Below are 12,228 nucleotides of genomic sequence, written 5' to 3' on the forward strand. Positions count from 1 at the left end.
TGGTTGGTCTCTGTATCTGTGGGCTCCACATCCATGGCTAGGAAAAACTAGATAAAATAACAATACAACAATGAAGAATACAGGCTGGGCATGGTGACTCACGCTTGTAATCCCAGCACTTTGGGAGGCTGAGGCAGGCAGATCGCTTGAGCCCAGGAGTTTGAGATCAGACTAGGCAACATGATGAAACCCTGTCTCTACCAAAAATACAAAAATTAGCCTAGCATGGTGGCACACAATTGTAATCCCAGGTATTCAAGAGGCTGAGGTGGGAGGATCACCGGAGCCCAGGAAGCAGAGGTTGCAGTAAGCCAAGACTGCACTACTGCACTCCAGCCTGGACGACAGAGCCAGACGCTGTCTCCCCACTGCCTCCAAAACAAAGTACATGGTGGGGGATGTACATAGGTTATATGCGAATACTATGCCATTTTATATAAGGGAGTTGAGCGTCTCCAGATTTTGGAGATATGGGGTATCCCAAGGATACCAACGGATGACTTTACATCAACCATAAAACAATGATTGCAATACAGAATGTGATTCCATGAAATTCAACTTTTTAAGTTACACAGTTTTATAATGCTTGACTTTGATTGTAAAAGTTTTTATAATCTGACAATTTTTGACAATTAGCATCCCACAAAATAAAAATCAACTCAAATCTGTATAGCACTCTGAATGTGATAAACTGCTTTTACGCATAGAGGTTATGTTTAGATAACATGTTAAAATGTTTAGGCAAATGTTTAAGCACATAGATTAATGTTTTATACCTGTGGATGCAAATTATATAAGGCATCATATAAAAATTACAGGAAAACCCTTTTAAATTACTTAACTTCATTATAAATTTGTGTTCAGTTCAGTATCTCTCAATGTCCCTATCATCCTAAACATAAATATAAAACCTTCTTTCATTGCCCCCAAACCCCGTTGTCCTAGCAAATTTCAGAGAAACTATATCTACATCTATCTATCTATCTATCTATCTATCTATCTATCTATCTATCTATCTATCTGACCATAAAGATAAGCAAAGTTCTAAAAGACAAAAGGCTGGGGTGCAGGAGTTAGTGAGAAGTCTCCTTATATATTTCAGTTCTAATTTAAGTATTATTAGTGATCACAGTTTCATAAGAGCACCAAGACCATTTCATAGCACTTCCCATCATAACCCAAAGTCAGAGTTAAAAGTTGGATTTTGAGAGTAAAGACTAACCTACCGCGCTTCAAGGAAAACGATGATGATAATAGAAGAAAACTGTAGTTGTAACATTTCTTTTAAAATAAAGCATCACTGGCTAATTTAACCAGTATCATGATTATATGCAAAAAAAAAAAAAAAAGAAAAAGGCTTTTGTTAGAATGGCATGTATTTCACGCAGACACACGTAACATCCCTCTTTTCTCCCCACATATTCTTCCTGTCCCCAGCAACCACTAAATTTGGAATTCTCAGTTTTCAAAAAGAGGATACAGACAGCTCATGAAACAAACTAGACTTAGTGAGCTCCCTTCCACCACCACTCTAGTCATTGCTCTCCAACAAGCTCTTCCCAAGCTGCTTTTATCCTGTCTGCACAAAATCCCAAAAAGATTTCAACACTTCCTAGTCATATCCAGATATTTGTATTAACAATAAATGCCTTCAGAAATTAAAAATCCAGCCACAGCAAAGCCAAAATCTTACTATCTCATTAATTCTTTTCATGCTACCTCTTCCAGTACTCTCCAGCTATTATTTTTAAGGCCCCTCCCGCTTCTGAAATAGCAGGAAGAGGGAGTCTGAGAGAAAAGGGGCACGATCTTAAGTGGCTGGCTGGACTGTAATCTGATGTGACAGTAATGTGTGATGGAGTCCTGTGGAGGTTGGAAGTCCAAATGCAGACTCTCACCTATAGTTAGTTCCTGATGCAGGAACTTCTTAGGCTTGTCTGCTTGGATCACTGTGACCCTTCAACCAAGTATGGCCTCTTGATCCTTTCAAGGTAAGCCAACTTCAACTATTATGTCTTACTAACGTCTACTTTGTCCATGGGGGTAATTCTTCCACCTTTGACCCATCAAACTCTGACAAAGTGCTGGCCCACTCCCATTGTGCCCTTTCTTCATTCTACCGATACAGGGGCAGCTCCAGACTTTATCTCACTTTTTAGGCTTTTTCAGATAGAAGTCAAGTACCAGTCTATTTATCTCTCAAACCTCAGCAGACACGTCAAACTGAGAAGTTCTCGTCAAGTCCTTCAAATTGGATTAACAAAAGGGAGAAATACCTTAACATATACTACTCTCGCCAAAAATCTTTTCACTATGGGGTCCTTCTCCTGAACTCACGATCTTTATACAGCCTACAGGTGAGTAACAGGTTTTAACTGTAGCAATGCTTGACTCAGGGTGTCTTTTCTGCAAGTTCTGCATGAACACTATAGCACCTCAATTTTGAATGCAGGTTATTGGCAATCTACTGTTCTCAGATTTGGGGTAAATACCAGATTTGGTAAATACCAGAACATTTCCTACTATAACATTCTGCTACAGTTCCAACTCCAGGTAAAATATAAGCAGGTCACAGCAGTCCAATGTTCTTACTAGAGGGGAAAAAAGGGAAAAAAAAAAAAAACTTGCTCAAAAGACAATGGAGAGCTATCAAACTAATGAGATCCAGATGAACTAAAACTGTAGCAAAGCAGCTTTCTAGGTGAACTGACAAATGCCTATCACTTCCTCCCCTGGAGTCACGTGTAGGTTCTAGGTGCAGGCTAAAGGTTTGGTCTGAGAAAAGAAGCTCTGAGGAATAAAACAGTAGAACTTTTGACAGTCACATGAGTATTCCTCCTCAAGACGCTTATCAGATCTTAAAGCTGAGGCTAAAGAGCTCATACTTTCAAAGTCACCTAATACTTCGAAAAAGTAGAAGTGAATCTCCCAGTGTTTCAGGGGTTAGGTGACAGTCTAACAAGCTTTCAATCAAAATCCCTGGAGCGCTTTGTTTGCAGGAAAGGTATAATCCAGTGGCAGACTAAACCAAATTAAAATGGCAGTCTAGCCCCACCCAGCTCAATCGCTAATTAGATTAAGGTTAGCTTCTCTCTATCTACCTGGTAAAGGTAGGAAAGGTCAAATACTCTGGGGAGAGCATTATTTGCAAGATCTTTATGAGTGAATTTTACATAATGTACAAAACATATGGCATACAATAAAAGTTGTATGACATGAAAATGCAGGAAAATTTGAGAAAGAAAAGAATGGACAATAACAGAAGCAGACCAACAGATGATCCAGACATTAGAACTGCCACACAGAAGACTTTAAAGTAACTATTATAAATATATTAAGGAAATAGACAAAATGGAGAATTTCAACAGATTTGGGATCTATAATATCAAAGGAACATACTATAACTGAAGGATATATTTGAAATTAAGAACTTACGTAGGCTTAACAGACTGAATACAGCACAAAAACAGGACCAGTAAACTCAAAAGTAGATCAATAGAAAATATCTAAATTGAAAAAGAGAAAAAGAAAAAAAAGGAAATGAAAACAACAGAACTGTAAGAGACGTTCTGATTTTAGCCCAAGTACAACAGAAGATTTAAAGCAAGATATCCTAAACTGCTGTTTTACTATTATCTCACCTCTCTCCATAGTCCATGTGTGGGTATTGTCTATCTCAGGCACTTTGGATAGTGATACATTTACTTATATTGCCAGTGAGGACCACACAGGCCTGGAAGGATTCTACTACAAGACAGGAAGGGGAAGGAGTAAACAGTACGGTTTTTCCCCAGAATGTAGTCACATAAGAATGTCCTGGGTATGACATTTTGGGCTGGATGGTAAATACTTTAAAAAAAAAAAAAAAAAAGGCCTGGGTAGCCTAGAATGGTTCCAGGTAAGGCTGGAAACAGCCGGGCGCCGTGGCTCACACCTGTAATCCCAGCACTTTGGGAGGCCGAGGTGGGCAGATCACGAGGTCAGGAGATCGAAACCATCCTGGCTAACACGGTGAAACTCCGTCTCTACTAAAAATACAAAAAATTGGCCAGGCATGGTGGCAGGTGCCTGTAGTCCCAGCTACTCAGGAGGCTGAGGCAGGAGAATGGCGTGAATCCGGGAGGCAGAGCTTGCAGTGAGCCGACATCACGCCACTGCACTCCAGCCTGGGTGACAGAGTGAGACTCCGTCTCAAAAAAAAAAAAAAGACTGGAAACAGACCAAGGATGTTGGGAAAACAAAAGATTACTGTAATTTTTTAAATGCCTATTTTAGCTAGGTTGACTCTTTCCTGAAGCTAATATGTTAAACTAACAGGACAAGAAAACAGGGTATACTGTTCATTGCATCAGGTGTTACATGACAAAATTACAGAAATTGATTAATTTGGGTATAATTTCAGTAATTTTTATAAAGGGACAAAGGTCCTAGGGCAGGTAGGTATTTTCCCTGATAAGGTAAGTGATAAAAATACCCCATGCAAGAATATACCATATACACAAGGGACTTTGAATACCAGGTCCTGGAGCAGGAGCCCCCTCAAAATACCTAACTGTAAATGTAGGCACCAGATAAGGTCCAGGGTTTAGCAAAGTGCCTTCCAAAGTGTGTTTCACGTGATACTTGATCTCATCACAAGTGCTTTCACATTTATAAACTGTATATGACAAACTGGATACTAAGGCTGATAAAAGGTCCCTATTCCCCATAACCTCAAAGTTCTAATTCATATTTATAAAGTTTTATTGTTCTGACTTTATCCACAAATTTTATACATTTAATAAACTAAATTATACATCATGCAATGTTGCCTGGCAAAAACTTTTTCTAAGCAGAGACAATACATTTTAATGTCTACAATTTAATGCGAGTTCTCTTGAAAAACAAAAATAGAGAACGAAGACCTAGAATATCTGAATATTTCCAATAAATCATATTCCTAGCTATAATGTTTTATAGCTTATGAAGCTCATTTACATTATTTCAATGGACCCAAAAGTCATACTGTGAAAGTACTCAGATAGCATTACTGCCTTTCACAGCTGTGAACAGTAAAAAAAAGTACAGTCATATTCCCTAGGATCTACATTCATCAATACTAAAGAAGCTGACACAAAAACAGGTTATCAAACTTGAAATTCAGAGTTCCCTCCACCATAGTGTTTCATACATATTACGATACAGACAGACACACGCACATGCCTATGTATGAATGAGAAGAAAGAATTATCCTATTATGAAAAAGCACTCGCTTAAGAATGGAAGAATACTACAGTTTGGGTTCAAAAAGACTTCTCTTTAGCTATTCCTGGTTACCTAGAGAAGCAAAAGGGTATGAACATGAGGTTAGAAATAAGAGATGACAGTTTTTTTAATGACAACTGCTCTATTCCAAGACAGTCTGCATAAAGTTACTAATTACTCTGATGTTTAAAAGTCTGTAAGAGGTGGCCGGGCATGGTGGCTCATGCCTGTAATCCCAGCACTTTGGGAGGCCGAGGCGGGCGGGTCACCTGAGGTCAGGAGTTCGAAACCAGCCTGACCAACGTGGAGAAACCCTGTCTCTACTAAAAAATACAAAATTAGACAGGCATGGTGGTGCATGCCTATAATCCCAGCTACTTGGGAGGCTGAGGCAGAAGAATCGCTTGAACCTGGGAGGCGGAAGTTGCAGTGAGCCGAGATCCCGCCACTGCACTGCAGCCTGGGCAGTAAGAGCGAAACTCTGTCTCGTTTCTAAGAGGCAAAACAAAATCCAAATGTTAATGGCATCATTAAAAAGAAACATCCTGGAAGGACACATGAGGCACTAGTAATACAACGTTCACTACAGAGGAAAACTGGGTGACAAAAAAACAGGGGTGGGAGGGAGACTGATTTTTCCACCGTATAATCATGGTTGATTTTTCAGTTATGTACATGCTACTTTATGTTTTTAAGTAACTTTTTTTTTTTTTTTTTTAAAGGGACAGACTCTCACTATGTTGCCTAGTATGGAGTGCAGTGGCTGTTCACAGATGTGATCACTGCACACTAGCCTGGAATTTCTGGGCTCAAGTGACCCTCCTGCCTCAACCTCCCAAGCAGCTGGGACTACAGGTGAATGCTACCATGTCTGGCTAGAAATATACTTTTTGAAGGCAAAAACAGTCATAAACATACAAATATCAGAATGCTAAAAAAAATAGAATTGCCTTTTAACAGAAAAAACTGACTTCAAAGAAAAAAGACAAGAATAGTCTTGTCATAAATAGACACGAATTAAATTGCCCAAAAGTCCTATTTAAACATTTAATTGTGCTGACTATAAAAGTGATATACTTTTATATATAAATACTAGAAAAAAAATACAGGACTTTTCTGGGTCACCCATACTCATTACTAAAAATTTGGTCAATTAATCTCTAAAAGTTTCATAATTAAGTGTTAACATTTTTAGAAGTATGCTTTATCAAGCTAAGAAAACTCTTATTTCTAATTTGTTAATATGAATAGCAAATTTTATAGAAAGCCCTTTCTGGATCCATGATGATCATAAAGTGCTTCTTAAATATGATTATGTGGTATCTTATACTAATAGATTTCCTGTAGTTGAGTCATCCTTGAATGACAATAAACATTACCTAGACATTTTTTTTTTTTTTTTTGAGACAGAATTTTGCTCATCGCCCAAGCTGCAGCGCAGTGGCTCAATCTGGGCTCACCGCAACCTGTGCCTCCTGGGTTCAAGCAATTCTCCTGCCTCAGTCTCCCGAGTAGCTGGGATTACAGGCACATGCCACCACACCCAGCTAGTTTTTGTATTTTCAGTAGAGACCGGGTTTCACCATGCTGGCCAGGCTAGTCTCAAACTCCTGACCTCAGGTGATCTGCCTGCCTTGGCCTCCCAAAGTGCTAGGATTACAGGCGTGAGCCACCATGCCTAGTTATGTTTTTGTGGTTTTGTTTTTAATAAACCACTGAATTCTAGTTTCTGATATTTTATTTATGACTTTTGCATCTATGTTTATAAAGACTGGCATAAACTTTTCTTTCGCTATTCTTGTTTAATTGTATAAAATAAGCTTAAGTGTTCGTTATTAAAGAAACTAAAGGTTAGGAGTGGGTTTTTTCTAATTCATATTAAAAACAATACAGATTCCAATGGACTGGTGGAAAAAAAGAAAAAATGATACTGAAACAAACATCAGGAATCTTTGACAATATTCTGATTATTTTCTTGGGATGAAAGATCAAAAATGTGATTACATGGTGAGAGTACCACCTTAGGAAAGTCCTTTTAATTTATGCTTATGAAAATAAACTTTGCATTCCTATACATTTATGTATAATCAATATTATAAAATAGCCATTTTAGACCCCATAGTCCTTACTTTTAACTTTACAGACCTCCATCCCCACTGCAATTTCAATTTTGCTTTACTGTGGATAATAATATATTGAAAGCTTTTTCCTTATGTCTGATTCTTTACCTAAATATCAATTGCCATTCTGATTTCACGACCAAGTTGTCTCCCATCCCTCGGACTCAAAAATGTTTGAGATGAAAAAGCTTCCTGAAATTTTTTATTATTTAGCTCACTGCAGCTTTTATTGAGGTTAAGCTCTACCTATAAATTACTCTGTGTCACCACAGAAAATGGTGGGAAGGGAGCAACAGTGACGTATCTACAACTACAGCTTTTAAACTGCCAGAGGCAACAAGAGTAATGAGATGAGGGGAGTGGGAAGGACACAAAGCCAGGACTATGTTTCTGCCCTAACTTTAACCCCACTCTAATATTAAGGGGCTGAGAGTAGAGAGGAGGAACTGTTCAGTAAACATTTCAACAGAAAACATTTGCCATTTCTTAAAATTAAGCAATTTGTTTCCCATTCTTCATCAGCTGAACTTAGTTGTATTTTTTGGCTTATAAAACCATAAAGGCACTTTACTAACATTTTACTTGAAATTCTGAGTAAACGTGCTTACAAATCCATTGTGTATCACATTTTGAATAATTCTGTTTAAGCTAAGGTTTGGATTTAGCCATAACAAATCTTTTCCATCCCACTTCCCATCTTTTACACTCTACATATAAATGAGTTCCCTGAATTCCAACTAAATTTCTTACATTTAAGAATATTTAGTTGTTAAGAAATGACTAATAACCTGACACAATTTAATTGTTCTACTACTAAAAACAAGCTTTATAAAATATATGGCACTAAGCTACAGTGTGTAAAAAGTTAAAATTTTTTTGATAGACCATGATCAATAATAACAAATCTCCATTTTTGCAACATCTAAAAAAACCACCAAATTAGGCAAATTTCTACGCTTCAAGGAAACTTCAATAGTGAAAAACAAGATAATGGACAATTATCACTTCAGCTTCATTAATCAGGTGAGAGGGCAGAAAAAAATGTTTTTAATGATGAAGCAGCTCCAGAATATGAGCTCTCAGAGATCTCTATCTCCAAAAGAGGCTGTAAAAAGAATGGGAAATAAGGAAAAGAGCTATGACTAAGGTGACCTCCTCCACAGGTTAAATACCAGCAATGGCCAATTTTAGTACTGCTGTACCTCCCTAAAAGATTAGACTCTCTCAGGCTCTGCTCTGTGGATAACCTCACTGCAATGGCAACTTGAGCCTTGTTGAAGTTGTGCAAAAACATGGCTCTATCTCTGCTGTATCACACAGCTCCCTTCAATCAAGTGATACCAGTCTCCCGGCCTCCATTCTTGACAGCCTCAAGTTTTCTCGCTGCAACCCACGTTGCACTTGAAATTAATCTGACTTCTGAGCCTTCAGACCCTACGGCACTTAAATGGCCCCAACCTCACCCGTCACCCTCAGGTTAAGTGTGAACACTGGCACAGCATGCAGTGACTCCTTACTACCTATACACACTACGGCCATTTGCCACCCCTTACTTTATACTCTAAGGATACCCAACTTGTTTGGAACGCTTCACCAATCCTCCCCCACCTCCCAATCTCCACACCACCGCACTACATGTGATGAAACAGGCTTCTCCTAATTCCTCCTTTACCCCGCTCAACTCAAAATCACCAGTATTCCTCCAGAAGGAAACTTTCCACAAGGCTCTTCTGGATATAGCCCCAAGCATACTTCTTTTATAACATCTACCAAGCCTTATGAAACCATCTTTTTCTAAGTTTATCTCCCTTACTAGGAAGTAAGTAGTTTAAGAGCAAACACTGTATCTTAACTCCAGTGAGGAAGAGCACACCAGGCACATAGTGGGCATATGATAAATGGTTACCTAACTGAAATCCCAAGCACTACACAATGAAGAATGAAATATAGCTTGACTTCTCAGCCCATTCACCAGAAGTCCTCAGTTCCACTTCTAAAACCCATGCCAAATCTGTTTACTTCGTGTGCTAGCACAGCCACCACGCCAGTCCAGCCTCTATCATCTTGCATTTAGATTCCTCACAGCCTCCTAATTTTCCTGCTTCCATCTACCCTACTACACACATACCACTCTCCCGCAGCCAGAAAAATCTTTGTAAAAATACGTAAGATCCTCTTTAAAATCCATCACAATAAACTTACTTGCATCCTGTTATATTCAGACTAACATTCAAACTCTCACCACACCCTAGGATGCCCTCTATAAGCTTTGGGCAAGTCTTGTCCTCCATCTACACTGGGCTCCTTTTAAATATTCTAATACAAGAAGCTCACCTCAGTGTCTTCACTCTGGCTCTTCCCTCTGCCTAGAAGACTCTTCCCTCAGTTGGTTGCTGCTTCTCGAAGCTCCACGCAAGCATCACAATCCGACCCAAAGCAGCTTTTTAATTCTTCATTCTATCATATCACTGCATTTGGTTGTCTTCTTTGCACTCATTACCATATCAAATTATAATTAATTTGTTTACTTGTTTATTGTGTATTTCTATCCCTTAGGAAGGCAGGAGTTTTGTGTTTTGTTAATCACTGTTATCCCCATATGTCTAGAAACAGTGCCTTCTACATAGCAAACACTCAATAAGCATTTGTAAAACAAATCAACAAACCAAAAAAGCAACCTTTAAGATATACATAAAACAAATAAGGGAAAGAAATGGATGGTCTACCAAACAAGTCAAGAAACTTTCTACTGTTAGTATTTGCAACTAGACAGGCTTCACTGGTGTTATTGGGATCTGTTATCTATAAGCATCAAAAGTGTACTTCTCAAAGTTCAAAGTCAAGTAGAATGGTTTCACATGCTATATGCTAGCCCACGGTATGACACTGCAAACTATCATTTTAGAGAATTCTTACATTTCTTAACAATCTCCCCAAAACCTGTAATGTACATAAGTAGTAAAACACATTTTAAAACACCTGTCACTTTATTAAAAAACAATACTTATGACAGTGGTACTTATCTGTAAATGATTAAATTTATCCTCAGAAAACTTCAGACTTTTAAAGTAACAGGTCCTCCTAACCTAAGAGGCAGGTCTTTAAGACAGGTTCTGACTAATGCCTACAACAATTAAGAAGCCACCTAACACACTATTCTTTCTTGGAAGCAATGCTGCAACGCAAAGAAAAACCATATAAAATTCATCAAAAAGTGAGCAGCCTCTTTTCATCCCTGATGAAAGTTTTGACTAAAGGAGGAGAAAACTGTAGGTTGCTACTATGTTAGTGATAGAAAAAGCTTCAATTCTTTATTCAAGTATCATTCAATCACGGAAATGAGGATAACATACAAATGTAGGCAATGAAGATAATAAATCTAAGTATCTTATTTAGCTTGATTAAACCTTCTCACTATTCAAGAAAATAATTTATAAAACAAGTCAGCTAGCAAAAACAATTTATACAAGGTTAAAAACAGTCATATTTCAATCATCACTTTTTACAGGCGACTTGAAAGGAACACAAATTCAGTAACTTTCCTTCAGATTCCTTGACATAATTTGATCAAACCTGGGATCTAACAAAACTTACCTTGGTATGGTAACACATTTAGTATTACAGTTTTGAGTGGTGATGGCTTTCTCAAGCTCATCTAATCGTCCTGTTTTCTTTAGCTTCTTCACCAGACTTTTCACTGCTTTCTCACACCACTTTTCTTCCTGCCCATTCTGCTCTCCTCCGCCTGCTCCTCCAGACCCACCAGCTGACTTCTTCCATCCCAGCAGTCTCTTCACAACTGGCGGCGTGAATGGCAAGATGGACGACATGTTCTTACCAAAGGCAGCAAGCCACGCTAGGAAAACAGCCTCTTGTATCGAACCTAGCAGAAATATTGAAAGGATGATGTAGAGACTACCTCGAACATCAAGTAATAATTTCAACTTATCATAGAATGCAAACTGCAAAGCAAGATAGAAATTCAAATTATGACTTTCCCAATAGACTTCTTCACCCATGAAAATGTTATCTTTATGAATTTAAATGAATGATGGAAACAAACCCTTCTAAAAACAAGAATGTTATAAGGACTCCTCCTGTGGGAAAATACAGTAATTTTGCAAGTAAAATCAGATACTTTTAACGATTTTTCACTACCAATACTATTTTAAACTCTTAGTAGTGTCAATTAAAATATTTTCACAAAAGGTTTTCTTACTTTTTAGAACTTCACTCTAATCTCAAGAGACTATACAAAAATACATTGAAAATTTGTAAGCCCACTCTCCCCCAGGTTTTAAACTTTCATAACTAATAGGAGGCAAAATCTACAGTTACAAGAAGGGAAAATGCGTCAAGTGTGAAGTAATCAAGAATAAAGAAATAAACATGACAGAGTCCGTGGAGAAAAGCTGTAGTCCAGTTTTGCCTGCCCTTGAGAGAAATTTTTTAACACATATTTTTTTCATTTTCATCTAAATAACAATTTGCATAGTGAGTAAAGTCAGATAGTTTCTCCTCCCAATTTAAGGAATTGTACCTTGTCTTTTCTCTTCCACAGGAATCATTTTTATTAAGCTGTTTTGTCTATTCAGCGTCATTTTACAAATATAAACATGTATACATACAACTAACCACATTCCCACCTTATTGCTGTACAAAAGTAGCATAATATTCCTTATTTTGTATATCTTGAAATTTTTTTTTATTTTTTTTTTTTTGCTTAATTCCCTGTAGGTCATTCCTTATCAGTTCACACAGAATTTAGAAAGCACTGTCCCCTCAATTTTCTAGACTCCACTACTGATACTGATAAGTCCCACATAACTTTTATTCCTGATCCTTTAATTGGGGTTTAAAAATT

General features: G+C 37.8%; 1 protein-coding gene across 7 annotated transcripts in view; it reads right to left on the reverse strand.

Annotated features, from left to right (window-relative positions):
• Window positions 1-12,228, reverse strand: part of SMAD2 (SMAD family member 2) — an 86,592-nt gene that overhangs the window by 41,039 nt on the left and 33,325 nt on the right. For all 7 annotated transcript variants that reach the window (XM_031003676.3, XM_031003679.3, XM_031003677.3 and 4 more), the window contains one exon: window positions 10,959-11,247. In XM_031003676.3, coding sequence (XP_030859536.1) covers window positions 10,959-11,194 — 236 coding nt within the window. In that variant the 5' untranslated portion in view covers window positions 11,195-11,247. The remainder of the gene's footprint in view (window positions 1-10,958; window positions 11,248-12,228) is intronic.

This window comes from Gorilla gorilla, chromosome 17, assembly GCF_029281585.2.
Source record: "Gorilla gorilla gorilla isolate KB3781 chromosome 17, NHGRI_mGorGor1-v2.1_pri, whole genome shotgun sequence".
Classification (NCBI taxonomy): Eukaryota; Metazoa; Chordata; class Mammalia; order Primates; family Hominidae; genus Gorilla; species Gorilla gorilla.